Here is a 17,306-nt window from a genome sequence, read left to right on the forward strand (position 1 = left end):
TATTTTTGTTTTCTTCGCGTACAAAAAGTATTCTCGTCGCTTCATAACGTTACGGTTGAACCACTGATGGCAGATGGACTATTCTGACGATGTCTTTCATACTTTTCTGGACCTTGACAGTGTAAGTTACTTGGCAGTCTGGTTATTCTCCAAAATGGCGCTACAGTGATGCGAATTGTTGAATAAAGTCGTTATTTTTGTTTTCTTCGCGTACAAAAAGTATTCTCGTCGCTTCATAACGTTACGGTTGAACCACTGATGGCAGATGGACTATTCTGACGATGTCTTTCATACTTTTCTGGACCTTGACAGTGTAAGTTACTTGGCAGTCAATGGGACAGTCACAAGCCTCCCGGTTTTCATCCAAAATATCTTAAATTGTGTTCCGAAGACGAACAAAGCTTTTACAGGTTTGAAACGACATGGAGGTAAGTGATTAATGACAAAATTTTCATTTTGGGGTGGAGTATCCCTTTAAACTAGTAAATGATAAAAGTTATAAAAAAATAACATTATGAAGAAAACATTGTAAAAAATTGGAATAAGGTAGGGATGAATCGTTCACAATAAGACTAGGAATGTGCATTATGAAAGTAAATCGTTTTCTAAAATGTCACCATCTAAATGGTCTAGGAGCAATTTTCACTCAAAAATTGTTAGTGCACTTACGATTAATTACAATGATATTTTGAAGCAGAATGACTGAAATAGTATTTTCTTGTAAAACAACCTCCAATAATCTTAATTGCGTTGTTTTATTTACAGCTTAATGCGTGTATTGCATTTTTTTTTCTTTTTTTTTTTTTTAAATGTAACATGTTTAAGATGCAAGTTTTTGGGGTTTTTTTTGTTTGGCTTTAATTTATTTCAGCTAGTTGCTAAAGCAATTTAAATTTTTTGTTTCATATTTTCATTTAATATTTGTGATTAAATGATTTGTGGTTCCCTGGACCACAAAACCAGTCATAAGGGTCAATTTTTCGAAATTGAGATTTATACATCATCTGAAAGCTGAATAAATATGCTTTCCATTGACCTAAGGTTGGACCTTGTTAGGATAGGACAATATTTGGTCAAGATACAACTATTTGAAAATCTGGAATCTGAGGGTGCAAAAAATTTTAATATTGAGAAAATCACCTTTAAAGTTGTCCAAACGAAGTCCTTAGCAATGCATATTACTAATCAAAAATGAAGTTTTGATATATTTACGGTAGGAAATTTACTAAATATCTTCATGGAACATGATCTTTACTTAATATCCTAATGATTTTTGGCATAAAAGAAAAATCAATAATTTTGACCCATACAATGTATTGTTGGCTATTGCTACAAATATACCCCAGCGACTTAAGACTGCTTTTGTGCTCCAGGGTCACATTTATATTTTATTTCAGCTTTATTTCAGTCAATCATAATGATTTTTAATAGTTTCAGTTATAGTTAACAATAACAACACTGGTTTAGAGGGTAGAATTACAGGCTTTTTGTTCAATAGTTTCCCACACTTGTGAATGCGTTAAAGGATTTGTTTCGGTGATCTCTTGACTCACCTGATCCCATGATGGAGCAGATGAGAATCATGGAGTTGTATTTGATCTCCGGTGCACTGTGTTCATCTGTCAGCAGTTTGTGTAGAACCTGCACCAGATTAGCGCCGACAAAGTCCTTCTCTGTGCAATCTGAAATCAAAACCATGAAGTGACTCAGTTAAAAGTTCTGAATAACTTAAACAAATGCACTTCTTCTGCATTTCTCCTCTAACTTGTTTCCTAATCTAGTTTTTTAAAAGCCCGGCATTGTGTGTTATGAATATTGTTGGCTCTTTGATGAACTGGTTTTGTTTCTCTTTTGCAAGATGCTTTAGAAAAACATCTGCTAAATGCATAAATGTAAAAATGATGTCACTAAAGGCTTAAATTATTGAAATCAATTTTGTAAGACAAATACAAATTGTGCATATATATAAATATCTTTATAAAACAACAATTTGTGACCCTGGAGCACAAAAGCAGTCTTAAGTCGCTGGGATCAATTTTGTAAGACAAATACAAATTGTGCATATATATAAATATCTTTATAAAACAACAATTTGTGACCCTGGAGCACAAAAGCAGTCTTAAGTCGCTGGGGTATATTTGTAGCAATAGCCAACAATACATTGTATGGGTCAAAATTATAGATTTTTCTTTTATGCCAAAAATCATTAGGATATTAAGTAAATATCATGTTCCATGAAGATATTTTGTAAATTTCCTACCGTAAATATATCAAAACTTCATTTTTGATTAGTAACATGCATTGCTAAGAACTTCATTTGGACAACTTTAAAGGTGATTTTCTCAATATTTAGATTTTTTTTGCACCCTCAGATTCCAGATTTTCAAATAGTTGGATCTCGGCCAAATATTGTCCTATCATAACAAACCGTACATCAATGAAAGCTTATTTATTCAGCTTTCATATGATGTATAACTCTCAATTTCGAAAAATTGACCCTTATGACTGGTTTTGTGCTCCAGGGTCACATATATAAATATATAAAGCACAATGAAATTACTACAATTTTAAATGAACTAAAACTAAAATGAAAACTATATAAGCAATACCAACATTACTTCATATGAGTATATAAGATACTTTCTGTAAAGTATACAAGTAACACTGAAATCAGGTCTGTCAGCATCTCATTAAAAATAAATGTAGGGTTAATTCAGGATAATTGGGGCATATTTTCCCAGTCATCTCAATGGCAAAAAGTGTCACAGTTTACCTGAAATCACCCTAACATACAGTAGTCTTAGATTTTTACCCAGGTCTAGTGCCGCTACGAGACCCAAGGCCACCAGCGCTTCATTCTGCATGATCATGTGTTCACTCGTCGCCATGGTTACCAAGTGCTTAACACCTCCACCTTGTATAACTGTTCGGACCACATTCTATTCAGAAAGAAAACAGCAGTCAGACGCTTCCAGAGGACGTGAATCTGCCATGGAAAAATCATCCACAGCATGAAACGACAAAATCAGAACATGCATTCACAAAACAAAAAACTAAGATTAAATAAAACAAAGACTACTGGAGTTCGCTTAACAAGAAAATATTCTTGCATACTATTTCAGTCTTTCTACTTTAAAACTTCACGTTTAATTCAAAAGGTTTACATGGTACGTATGGGATTTTTTACTCGCACAGTATTTGATGACGCACGTCTAGTCAAAGCGCTGCACCATCACTGAAATGACCCTATGAAATCTGTTTGATTTTTTTTTCCAAATTCAGTTTTTTTTCCTCCCATTTCAGTTTTTCTGGATTTCATTTTTTTGCATTTGAACTTTTCTTGATTACATTTGAAATAAAATGCTAGTAATCAAAATGCATGTTTAATTAATTGTAATCATAAAAGTAACCATTTATTTATTTACTTACAATTATAGGGCTCTATGATTATTTATTTTTATTTTTTTATTCATAAAATGTTAATTTATCTTTTAAACTAAAATTAAGCAAACCTTTTTATTTTATTTCTAGTCAAAGTGCTGCACAACAGAGTTCAAATTAAAACATGGATGAAAAATTGTGTGGTTATTCCTTAAAAAAACAAGTTTTGATAACAACTAATAACATTATTATGATTATTATTATTATATTGAGACGTATGTTCTAATGTACAATAGTAATATATTCCATTGCTTCGAAAGTTAAACCAAACTTTTATTTTGATAGGTTGCCATGAAGACCTTTAAGCTTCTGTGTGTATGTGATATGAAGACAGACTTTCTGAAATGAAACTGTGAAATGCTCATGACTCTCAGCGCAGCTCTGGAGATGAAGTTCATGTGCTCATATTGTGAGTCGGCAGACACTGAAAAGCACGAGCGTCACAAATGCTTCCGTATGTGTGCAGTAGACAAAACCATGACAGTTCATTCATGCAGAACATGCAGGACTCGTATATAAATAGTCTTTTTGTGGTTTAATATTCACAGACATTAGTCCATATCGTGAATTGATTTAAGTGCGCTGACCTACTTTTGATTTATTCATCCAAAATTTGACAAATTCCATGCCATTCTGCGTTATACAGTAAATTCAATTTTTATGACAATGTTTCCGTCCGTGTTTTCTGCATCACAGAAACCATAGGGCCCTAAATGAGAGAAGTGCTTGAGTGCGAGACCTTTGACTTGCTGTGTCGGATGAGAGCGGACAGCAGGCGGTTGGACTCTCCCATCACTCCAGCGTGGTCTTTCGCTTCACACCACTCCACCAAACGCTCCACCAGCTTTGAGTTTGTCCCCAGCTGCTCTGCTGCGTCAGCTGCGACACACACACACACACACACACACACACACAGCGATAAACATAACCTACTGAACACAAAACACCATAGAGCACATGCTACAACACACACACACATACAGTATATATATAATATAAGACATTATATTATAATATAAGATATGATTTCAATGAGGACCAACAACATTTTTCAGCAAAAATATAGATGTCTCCAGTTAATACTAAAAAATCATAATCAGCTCAAGTAATCAGAAGAAAAGAAATTAGGCTTAGTGCAATTATCAAATCGTAAAGTCTGAGGTTTAATTAAATAAATATATGCACAACATGTTTCAGAGCGAAGCATGGCACTGTGTTTATTAACGCATAAACTCACAAACCCATGTTTTCAGTATCTCAAAATTCTCTCTTCTTAATTTGGAATTCTTTTCCTGTTAATCTCCCCAAATTTGGAATGAAAAGCACTTATAAACTGGCTGTTGTCAACAAAAGAAAACCTTTAAAGGGGTCATATGATGCGATTTCAAGTTTTGCTTTCTCTTTGGAGTGTTACAAGCTGATTGTGCATAGATAAGATCCCTGAAGTTGCAAAGACTAAAGTCTCAAAACCAAAGAGATATTCTTTATCAAAGTTAAGACTCTGCCACGCCCCCCTAAAACGGCTCATTCTAACACGCCCCCACATATCTACCTCACTATGTGGAAATATTAGCATAATGCTGTCCAAATGTGCACGCAAAGAAAGAAGGCCGTGTGTGTGAAAGAGAGAGAGAGAGAGAGAGCAAGAGAGAGAGGGGGGTTTGGGGGGGTCACATCACAGTGGAGTCTGCTGTCTTAACCGTGGCTTGTGTACTGCAAACACATACCAGCTTCATCACTGTGTCTGTCACGCGACTCTGTTCTCCTTTCGGGCTCTGTCTTTACATTTATTTTGAAAGATGAAGCTCGTGATTATGGAATGGGGCGTTACATTTCCGACGAGTGCTTGCGGTGTTCAGCCAATCACAATGCACTGGGTCAGCTGGCCAATCAGAGCAGACTGCGCTTGTCGGAAGGAGGGACTTTGTAGAAAACTAAGCGTTTGAGAGAGGCGGAGCATAGAGGACCTACAATAATGTACAGTATTTGAAAAAATAATGTGTTTTTTGAACATTAAAGCATGTCAACATACTCTGTTACACCAAATACACCAAATAATGATCTTTTAAAAAAGCATCATATGACCCCTTTAAGGTCTCCCTGTGGTTTTCTACCAAAAAAATAAAAGCTTGTAGGTTTATCGTTTGAAAATTAAGAAATTAAGACAGCCATAAATATCGGTATTTTAAGTGTGCTGTAAAATAAATAATATTATTTTTCTATTTTTAAATATAGTTGAATATTACAGCAGTTGTAATAATTTTGTTTAATATTATTAAACAAAAATAATTTAGTTTCATACGTAGTATTTTAGACTTAAAATGAAATTTAAATAGCAAACACAATTTTTAATCAGATAAATTGCAATTAGATTTTTCCCCCCGAATAGTGGATTAGGAATTGCTATTTTAGGACGTGCTGCTTTGCAACTTTAATACTTCATGTACAGTAGCTACATGAAGATCCTTCATAGCACATTCCTCTTAACCCTTTAACTGTCACCCCCCATTTTTTAAAATAGGCATGCAGGTGCACTATCCAAACTTAAATTGTTGTAATTTATGAACACTTTGGAATACAGACATAAGGTTGGTCTCTTTTTAAAGAAGAAAATCAGCAAATTATCGCAAAAGTGGAATTTTTTTCAAACATTTAAAATGTATAATTTAAGTATCAAAGTTATAGTAGTTTAAATTTACTGTAAAGAAAATGCACTATATTAATTTTATTTTATATATAATAAATATTTTACATATCATATTTATTTTACTCTAAAACTGGTATAAAATTATATCCTTATGTCTAAATAAGTTATGTTCCAAATTTGAAGTTGATATGAAAAAAATGGAGGTTCCTGTGAAATTATACTTAGGGCATTATACCACAAACAGCCACCGGGTGCCATCCAAACTCCATTGAATTTTTTTATGCATTTTTCTGTCACAAATGTCTAGATTTCTCTGTCAATATTACTTCTATCCCAAAATAACTCAGACTCAGACCTTTCCAATTATATGTTTTTTGTCAAGATTATAAAAAGTTTTGATTCTAAAAAAAAGTAATTCATTTTGTAATATGACACTTGACACTGCCCACTAAGGGGAAGAAGACTGCCAAAAGATTTTAAAGTACCATTTCCATGGTAACGCAATGTCTGATTTCGAAATGGTGATGAATCTTGGGCTTCTAAGCTTTCAAATGATATATGATTTATGATGATTACTAAAAGATTTGATAGAGAAAAAAACAACATAAAAAAGAGCGCCAAACGTCCCACAGGCGGGTCGTTTGTAAAAGCAATAATATTGTGAAATATCATTGCAATTTAAAAGAAATGCATTCTATTGTAATATATTTTAAAATGTAATTTATTCCTGTGACGCAAAACTGAATTTTCAGCATCACTACTCCAGTCTTCAGCGTCACATGATCCTTCAGAAATCATTCTGATATGCTGATTGAACACCAAACTTTTAGTAGTGTACTTTCTAAACACTGTAAAAGATGCATATTTCTGTTAGGCATTCATAGCTGTACACACATATTTCAGTCATTGTTTTTTTTACACTCTCTCGAGATGGGTTGAAATTATTTTCTGTGGTAATTGACAGACTGTCACAGACGCTGTCGATACAGCTTAAGTTGTATTTACCCTGGAATATTCGTTTTAAACCCAAGCTGTCACTGAAAGCTAACACGGCTGAGCCACTGCCAATAAAAGACAATGCAAATTTGTCCGTGGCGGAGCCCTTGTCTGCAGATCCATAGTTACTAAATGACAGAGTGCCATCGATCCTCCGCTCACTTAATATCAGAGACTGAGTGCTGTGTGGCAGCAGCTGGGACAAGCCTGAACCTGAGATCAAATCACACATGCTGTCTTTGACTGAGCTAACCAGCTGTAAAACATACAGGGACTTGTAAGCTTATCAACTTCAATTAAAAATCCATGAAATCAAGCACCGTGTTTTGTGGCTTTTAGCTCATGTTTGTTCGTGGTCATCGGCATGCTCAATTTGAGCAGGCATACACATTTAAAGCTCCAATTAAATCAGTGTTATTTTAATATTTTATTTAAATACTTTATTAATGATTGTGAATTAGCTCTTATTTTTATACTTTCAGTGGTCAGTTTAATTTTAGTTCAAGTTTTAGTAATTTTGTTATGTGTTTTTAAGTCATTTTTATTAGTTTTATTAGTATTAGTAAATAATAAAGTAATTAATATTAAAAAAACTATATAAAATATAAATAATATAATATTCATACTTGTTTAAAGGGCACCTATTAAGCAAAATCAACTTTTGTGAAACAACAGTTTTAACCATATTTGTGTGCGTACATGAAGTATTTTTTAACTGATCAGCGCAGAGCTTGTGAGATTAGTTCGCGCCGTTCGTAGCGCGAGATTCGTTCGGTAGCGCGGCTCGGTCAATTGATCCGTGCCGATGACAGGTCAGCGCGGCGTGAGCTCTGTAACATTGCGCTGTTTTGTCCCACTTTCAGCGCATTTGGCTTCTCTCGCCCTCAGTCATGTTGCTTCTACCGGCTGTTTATTGCTGTAGATATGCAGATATGATCTTCTGGAGACGGGGCGGGAATATGCAGCTCATTTACATTTAAATCTCGCCCTCAGTCATGTTGCTTCTAGTGGCTGTTTATTGCTGTAGATATGCAGATATGATCTTCTGGAGACGGGGCGGGAATATGCAGCTCATTTGCATTTAAAGTGATACACACCAAAACAGCTCTTTTTTAGACACGCCCCAAAAATGATATTTTCCAGCTGTTATATTAAATTATCTGTTGGGTATTTTGGGCTGAAACTTCACAGACACAAGACCAATAGTAATAGTAATAGACCAAAAGTAATAAATATAAGTATATATAAGTGAGTAATAGAAAATATAAATAACATACACTACTAAAATATCCATACTTATCTAATGAAAATAAACAAGTATGAATATCCATATTTTACAGAATTTTTATTTTTTTTACAATTTAAAAAATAAATCTCTTTCAGGAAAAAAAGGACCAAAAAAAACTGATGACACAACCTGGTTGTGGCCAATTTTTGTCCAATCACATTCTCTTTAGAATGGTATTGTCCCGACCCCTAAAGAACTAAAGGGATTGCCTGTCCCAACTTACGGTTTCAAAAGGATATGTTAATACAGGAAATCATAATTAATAATCAATAATACTTAATTTAAAAAAAAAAAACAATAATCAAGTAGTTTTTTTTAAAATTGATATATAGTTCAAATTATAGGTAATTGTATAATTTTAACAAATTTTGTTTGAGCATCACAACCAGCCAACACAGCAACACCAGCTCAACCAATGGCATGATTCTGGGGCTGAACTATCTGTAGATAGTCGTTTTGTTTTCAGTTAATTAATACCCTGTGTGTCGATGAGCATCCGTAACGTTCCCAGAAGCTTGAACTGGACTGGAGGCATCTCAGATTTGAGGAACTTCAGCACTACATCCGACACACCAGCCAAGAGCATCTTAGATTTGTTAACCACTGGAGAAGAGAGAAGAAGATGGAGCAGATTTAGTTTTAAGACACTCATGCACAGGTGAGTGAATCATTCAATGATTGAGTGAACTTTCAGACTGACCCGGGATGGCGAGGTTCCTCAGAGCACTGAGGGCGGCATGCTGCACCGTCACGTTCCCCTCTTCAACATGTCTGTCTAACAGCTCGAGAAGCTTCTGTACGATACCAGTGTCTACCATGTGGATGCAATTCCCATCTGTACACAAAAAAAACACTTATTTACACTCTCAACAGAGCGATCGTCATGTTGCTGGACGTTCTCTTTAGAATGGTATTGTCCCGACCCCTAAAGAACTAAAGGGATTGCCTGTCCCAACTTACGGTTTCAAAAGGATATGTTAATACAGGAAATCATAATTAATAATCAATAATACTTAATAAAAAATAAAAAAACAATAATCAAGTAGTTTTTTTTTTAATTGATATATAGTTCAAATTATAGGTAATTGTATAATTTTAACAAATTTTGTTTGAGCATCACAACCAGCCAACACAGCAACGCCAGCTCAACCAATGGCATGATTCTGGGGCTGAACTATCTGTAGATAGTCGTTTTGTTTTCAGTTAATTAATACCCTGTGTGTCGATGAGCATCCGTAACGTTCCCAGAAGCTTGAACTGGACTGGAGGCATCTCAGATTTGAGGAACTTCAGCACTACATCCGACACACCAGCCAAGAGCATCTTAGATTTGTTAACCACTGGAGAAGAGAGAAGAAGATGGAGCAGATTTAGTTTTAAGACACTCATGCACAGGTGAGTGAATCATTCAATGATTGAGTGAACTTTCAGACTGACCCGGGATGGCGAGGTTCCTCAGAGCACTGAGGGCGGCATGCTGCACCGTCACGTTCCCCTCTTCAACATGTCTGTCTAACAGCTCGAGAAGCTTCTGTACGATACCAGTGTCTACCATGTGGATGCAATTCCCATCTGTACACAAAAAAAACACTTATTTACACTCTCAACAGAGCGATCGTCATGTTGCTGGACGGATCAATAGTGTTGGGGGTAACGTATTACAAGTAAATAGAGTTACGTAATCAGATTACTTTTTTCAAGTAACTAGTAAAGTAACAAATAATTTTTTCATTTACAAGAAAATATCCGAATTACTTTTTCAAATAAGTAGTTACTTTGTTTTCTCATTTGTTGACGGACAGCTCTCCTGTCCCCATGTTGAGAGAAATCAAATGCGCTGTGTTAATATGATGCTTACTGTAACTCAATGTAGGTTACATCGAATATTCGTCGAATTTAAAATAAAAATCCACATTCAAATGCAAAATCATTGCATTCGAATTTTAGGTGCACTTATTTACACTCTCAACAGAGCGATCGTCATGTTGCTGGACGGATCAATAGTGTTGGGGTAACGTATTACAAGTAAATAGAGTTACGTAATCAGATTACTTTTTTCAAGTAACTAGTAAAGTAACAAATAATTTTTTCATTTACAAGAAAATATCCGAATTACTTTTTCAAATAAGTAGTTACTTTGTTTTCTCATTTGTTGACGGACAGCTCTCCTGTCCCCATGTTGAGAGAAATCAAATGCGCTGTGTTAATATGATGCTTACTGTAACTCAATGTAGGTTACATCGAATATTCGTCGAATTTAAAATAAAAATCCACATTCAAATGCAAAATCATTGCATTCGAATTTTAGGTGTGTGTTAAGGAGGCAGCCTCATAGTGGCGCACAAGATGCGATGACGATTTAAGTGTCGTTGCATTATAATGTTTTTGTTAGCCTATCCAGTTGAAGCCACTAGATGTGGCGCAGCTGCGTTGTTCATTAAAAATATTGCGGAAAAAGAGAACATCAATGCGGAGAAGATCTCGTTTACATCAAAACTGAAACCAAACCGTTCACACACAACGCATATTTCGCACATTTTCTAGAGGGACATCTATCACCTTTGCACTCGCGTCTCGCACAAAGGAGCCGCATGTTTAGAAAGCCATGTCAAATTAATACAAGTTTAACTTTGGAAAAAACATATATAGAGACTTTATGGCAGGTTTTTTTTCCACCATCCCACTGCATCTCATTTTTTTAATTTTAAATGAGAAATGTACTCTGTGTGATTGACTTTTCGCCCTTTGTATTAAACTATGCATACATACGTGATGCTGTTTTGTTTATAGTTGTTTAAGTAACTTAATTATAATTGGTTTATAAACATTATTTTAAACATTATGCACTTTTTTCACAGATAGTCATGTTAACTTATGCTTTGAATAAACGTGCATTAGTAATATTTAGCTCGATGCGCCCTCTTGTGGCCTCAGAAGAGAAGCCAAAAGCTTTTCTTCACCATAACTGAAATTACGCATATTTTGATAATATTTAAGTACAAAATTAGAATTTAGTTTTTCAGCCATTTTGACAGCCCTAACTCATTGTGAACATGCATTTACTAATCTCACTTGGAGAAAAACAGATTCAGTATTCACAGAATATGATGTACCAGCAATAATGAAATATGTTAAAAAGCACAAATATCCTTTATGTATTTAATCCCTATTTTATTAACCAATGTCTTTGCAGTTGACCTTTGATGATCCAGTTTAACCATACAAATAAGCAAAAATGATTTTAGATAAACATACAGTTGTGCTCATAAGTTTACATAAACTTTAACATTACATTGCTCAAGAAGGCAACACAATGCATTAAGATGTAAACTTTTGAACAGGATGATAATGTGTAAATTCTTTTCATTTAGTTTAACGATCATATTTTTTAATTTAGTACTGGACTTCAGAAGCTACATAAATACTTACATGTTTCCCAGTAGACAAAATAAGTACAATTTACCCTGATCATCCCATTTAAAAAGTCTCTTAATGCATTGTGTTGCCTTCTTGAGCATCAGTACATGTTTTCACCTTTTGTAATGGTTTTGTATGAGTCCCTCAATTGTCCTCAATTTGAAAAGATGGATCTCAAAATCATACAGTCACTGTTGGAAAGGGTTCAAATATGGAGAAGATGCTGGAAAACCAAATAATGTGCAGGAGCTGGGGGATTTTTCTGAAGAACAGCAGGCAGTTGAACTGCTCAGGACCAACAAGGGACTCATGAACAACTAACACAAAACATAAAAACAGTCGTGGATCATCCAGGAAATGATACATAGTATTAAGATTCAAACTTTTGAATGGGGTCATTTTTATAAATTCAGTTATTATTGTGTCTTGTGGAGCATATGTAAACATCTGTTATGTGAAATAGCTTATTCAGGACAGTACTAAATAAAAAAGAACACTATTTTCATGATCCCTCTTATTTTGTTTCAATTGTTAACATATTGCAAATTCTGCAAGAAGTACGTAAACGTATGAGCACAACCATAACATTTGTGTTTCATTGTTTTTTTATTGCTGAAGAGTGTTGATTGTTCTTCTCCTGTGTCCTATTCTTCATGCAATCCAGAATGGCAGCACATCTGAAAGGTTTGTTTGAGCTGTGCCCTCTACTGTACAGATGTTATTTTACATTTTATTCAGCCTGAGGCTTATTCATTTCAAGTTTGGTGTGATATTCGCCACCAAATATAACTTTTTATATTAAAAACAAACAGGCAAGCTCAGCCCAGATGAGAAAAAGTAACGCAAAAGTAACTTAATGCATTACTTTCTATTAAAAGTAACTAAGTAATGCAATTAGTTACTTTTTAGGCAGTACCGTAATGCATTACTTTAAAAAGTAACCTTCCCTAACACTGCTGAAGTCTCACCATTGCGGGCAAAGTTAGCGATGGCGAGCGCTCCTGCTAGCTGGAGCTGGTGGTTGTTGGAGGGCACCCATGAAAGGACCCTCTGAAACACGCTGCCTTTGCCCCCCTCAAACAGCTTCTGCATCGACTCATCTACAGGAAAACACATCACACATGAGCAACAACACAAATACATTAATATGACAATGATGCAAATTACAAAACTATTATCGCTTAACTATCATTATATATGAACTATCATCCAAATCAACAGATGATAACGTTCTGTTTATTATAAGCACATGCTGCAGTTTTGTCTTCTACCGCTTTAAATGCTTGAGCTCTTGGAAGTCGAGTGGATTCTGACTGGCTGTTAATGATTTTATCATTCATCATGATGTCAGTGAACCAGCAAGGCAGGTTTTAGCTGTTTTATTCAGCAGAAAGCGCAGTGAACTTATGCCACACTACAAAAGGCAAAACGCATTAACTACACATTTTGTCCATTTTTAAGTTATGAGTGAAATCAGGTTTCTCAGAGTATGATCTGCCTAAATCAGATAGTTCAACTGTACTCAGATTAAGAGAAAATGGAGTGTGAACATCTTCTGAAGCCCATTTAAGTACTTTTTTCTTCAATTCAGTTGCCTTTTCAGAGCATTATTACTAAAAAACGTGATATTGAACGGGAACCAGAAAGCACCCTGACTTCTTTCAAAAGAAGAGCTGAAAGAAATGTAAACTACAAACTAGACGATTATCAAGTTTGTAATGAAGGAACAAACTACTGTTCAAGTGTGAGGTTAAATAAATTAAATTAATGCTTTTATTCACCAAGGATGCATTCAATTGATTAAAAGCAACAGTAAATACATTTATAATGTTGCAAAAGATAAATGCTGTTGTTTTGAACTTTCTATTCATCAGAGAATCCTTAAAAGAAACATCATGGTTTCCACAAAAATATTAAGCTGCACAACTGTTTTTAACATTGATAATATTCAGAATTGTTTCTTAAGCGTCAAATCAGCATATTATACTGATTTCTGAAGGATCATGTGACACTGAAGACTGGAGTAATGATGCTGAAAATTCAGCTTTGATCACAGGAATAAATTTCAATTTAAAATAAATTCATATAAAAAAGACTTTTTAAATTGTTATAATATTTCACTACTTTACTGTATTTTTGATCAAATAAGTGCAGCCTTGGTGAGCATAAAAAAACATTTTACCGAACACAAACTTTTGAATTGAAGTGTAGGAATTATCCAGCCTCCAGTATTCAGTACATTCTGTCCTTTTTAATGCCCCACAACTCTTTCAGCTAGTGTTTAATATTGATGACGTGAATTACACATCAGCCACAAAAGCCTCACTTCAGCCTTTCCTTCTCCAGGTAAAAGGACGTGCATTCCTATTTAGCGGGTAATACGTTTATATAACTGCTGGGAGACTAAAAGAAATGATGAACGTTCACAGGAATAGCACACTTCATTAATTAAACACACTGTATGAGTCATAGCTTGACACTATGTTATCGTTTTATAAGGCCCTGTTTGCTTTATTCACACAGAGGAAATGACATGTAACGTGCATTATTGTTGCATGCACCTATGTTTGTTCTTTCAAGGCTTTTATTTAAGGGTTATCTGAGTTCTGTCAGAGGTTTGGTCCTGTACCTCCCAACAGCAGAAGGACCATGAGGTCTGAGGCCGTCTTGAGCTGAGCCACGTCCTCCTCCCTGTCGCTGTCCACCGTCTGAGCCACGACCTCCAGCAGACACTCCACCAGACCAGCATCCACCAGCTGAAGCTTGATCACATCTGAGACTGTTTGCTTTATTCACACAGAGGAAATGACATGTAACGTGCATTATTGTTCTCTCAAGGCTTTTATTTAAGGGTTATCTGAGTTCTGTCAGAGGTTTGGTCCTGTACCTCCCAACAGCAGAAGGACCATGAGGTCTGAGGCCGTCTTGAGCTGAGCCACGTCCTCCTCCCTGTCGCTGTCCACCGTCTGAGCCACGACCTCCAGCAGACACTCCACCAGACCAGCATCCACCAGCTGAAGCTTGATCACATCTGAGAGAGAGAGAGTCAAGACAGATACTATTATATCTGAAGCTTCACAGCACACCTTCACGTCTAACAGGGATTTCACAACCCATATTAAAACCCTAGTGCTGCACCTCAGAGTTACAGTCGAGATCAGACACAGACTAATATCAGACAAACAAAACTCAACTCAGTCCCAGGCTAAACTGAACCACAGAAACTAAACCAAAACCAGGCTGTAATTAAAGCAATAAGCCCCAAGAAGCCGTGGTTCATTGCAGTAGTCTAATGCATAATCTACGGATAATACTTTTCAATTTTTTATGAATAAATCAATAAGATAAAAGGTTGTTTGATTTCAGCAATCATTAATTTGCATTATTTAGCCTTCAGACCACCCTTTTTGCCAGAAATTGGCATCAGCCACTAAAAAAAACCCCCAACACATCAGTTGACAAATATGTCAGACCATAAATCTGGTGCTTTTTAATGCACGCTTTCCCCTTCAAATGCATAACAGACTGAATTACATAATTCTCTGACCCAAAAAGACTAAACCAGACAAGTAATGCAACAAACGTTACACCATGACACAATTTCTAAGATATAAACAAATGCAATTCGTATGATTCCAAAAAAAAAATGCAGGATAACAATCCAACAGACCGAATATTGATGATTCATACAGTGTCAGCGAATGAGACAACAGCCCAGGGGGGAAAACCCTGCATGATGGCTGTCTGAGGTCTGACTGTTGCAGACATATGGCCGTCTCACTACACATTTGGCTGGTTATGCAGCGCCTGCAGTGTTCAGGTACAGCACAGCTCAGCCTTTCCTCCTCTATATCACTCACACACACAAAAGCGCTCTTCCTGCGGCCCACGTGACTGGCAGAGCTTCGCCTGTAGTGCTGTGTAGTGGCTCTAAGTAGGCCGTTGTCTTGGAGACTGGCAGTATGGGATAGCGGCGCTGCGCGCTGAATGCTAACAACCAAAGCGGCACTTTCACACATGCTCTTGATGCTGTCGGCTTTCCATCTCCCACATCTGCTCTCGCTCTCCCGCTGCTTTTATCAAAACATACAGGAATTCTTACAGTTCAACTTTTTTATACATTTTATACGACTTTGCCCTCATACAGTACACTGCAAAAAGAGCTGTTAAAAAGATTAGATCAGAATAAATTAGATTAGAATAAATGCATGCTTGTTTATGTTTAAAACAAGTAAAATAATCTGAATTCAGAATAAAATCAAATACTGGGGGAAAAAATAAAAAAAATGAACACAAAATAATAAGACTTGTTTTTAATCAGGGTTATTATAGTTAACGAAAACCATTTAAAAAAATGTGGTACTTGAAATGAACGTTAACTGAAATAAAATATGATATTTAAAAAAAAACTTAATTTATTTCACATTTTCATTTAGTTTATCTTGATTTACTAAAATTGAATATATATATATTAGTGCTGTCAAACGATTCATTGCGATTAATCGCATCCAAAATAAAAGTTTTTGTTTAGATAATATCTGTATACTGTGTATATTTATTATGTACTATATATAAATACACACATATGCATGTATATATTTAAGAAAAATACATTGTTTATATATTAACTACATTTATATATAATATAAAATATAAGAATATATTATATAAATGTATAAACATGTAAAAATTTTCTAAATATATACTGTATGTGTGTGTATTTATATATACATAATAAATATACACAGTACACCGACAACAATTCTTGACCTGAACTAAAATAAATAAAATTGATCTTTATGTACTAAAATTAAAATATAAAAAATTACAGTAAACAAGACTATCTATCTATCTATCTATCTATCTATCTATCTATCTATCTATCTATCTATCTATCTACATTTAAAAACAAAACAATAACCAATAATTTTATCTTTAAAAAAAAAACATTTAAAGAAAAAAATAAGACTTGTATTAGCAGAATCAGTGTTATTGTGGTTAACTAGAACTAAAACATTTTCGTTGCTTGAATAACGACAACAATTCTTGACCTGAACTAAAATAAATAAAATTGATCTTTATGTACTAAAATTAAAATATAAAAAATTACAGTAAACAAGACTATCTATCAATCTATCTATCAATCTATCTATCTATCATCTATCTATCTATCTATCATCTATCTATCAATCATCTATCTATCTATCATCTATCTATCTATCATCTATCTATCTGTCATCTATCTATCTATCAATCAATCAATCATCTATCTATCATCTATCTATCTATCTATCTATCTATCAATCAATCAATCATCTATCTATCATCTATCTATCTATCTATCTATCTATCAATCAATCAATCATCTATCTATCATCTATCTATCTATCTATCTATCTATCAATCAATCAATCATCTATCTATCATCTATCTATCTATCTATCTATCTATCAATCAATCAATCATCTATCTATCATCTATCTATCTATCTATCAATCTATCTATCTATCTATCTAT

At 34.7% G+C, this 17,306-nt stretch overlaps 1 protein-coding gene across 2 annotated transcripts in view; it reads right to left on the minus strand.

Annotated features, from left to right (window-relative positions):
- The window catches only part of LOC107561516 (rap1 GTPase-GDP dissociation stimulator 1-like), a 67,066-nt gene that overhangs the window by 10,288 nt on the left and 39,472 nt on the right, over positions 1–17,306 (minus strand). Inside the window, exons 7-13 of one of the 2 annotated variants that reach the window (XM_016245971.1) lie at positions 14,419–14,562; positions 12,758–12,889; positions 9,810–9,944; positions 9,587–9,712; positions 4,181–4,320; positions 2,813–2,939; positions 1,554–1,682 (exon numbers count right to left, since the gene is read on the minus strand). In XM_016245971.1, coding sequence (XP_016101457.1) covers positions 1,554–1,682; positions 2,813–2,939; positions 4,181–4,320; positions 9,587–9,712; positions 9,810–9,944; positions 12,758–12,889; positions 14,419–14,562 — 933 coding nt within the window. Of the gene's footprint in view, positions 1–1,553; positions 1,683–2,812; positions 2,940–4,180; positions 4,321–9,586; positions 9,713–9,809; positions 9,945–12,757; positions 12,890–14,418; positions 14,563–14,676; positions 14,821–17,306 lie in introns of both variants that reach the window. The other variant, XM_016245972.1, reaches the window with a different exon arrangement.

The sequence above is a fragment of the Sinocyclocheilus grahami genome, unplaced genomic scaffold, assembly GCF_001515645.1.
Source record: "Sinocyclocheilus grahami isolate Dianchi unplaced genomic scaffold, SAMN03320097.WGS_v1.1 scaffold776.1, whole genome shotgun sequence".
Classification (NCBI taxonomy): domain Eukaryota; kingdom Metazoa; phylum Chordata; class Actinopteri; order Cypriniformes; family Cyprinidae; genus Sinocyclocheilus; species Sinocyclocheilus grahami.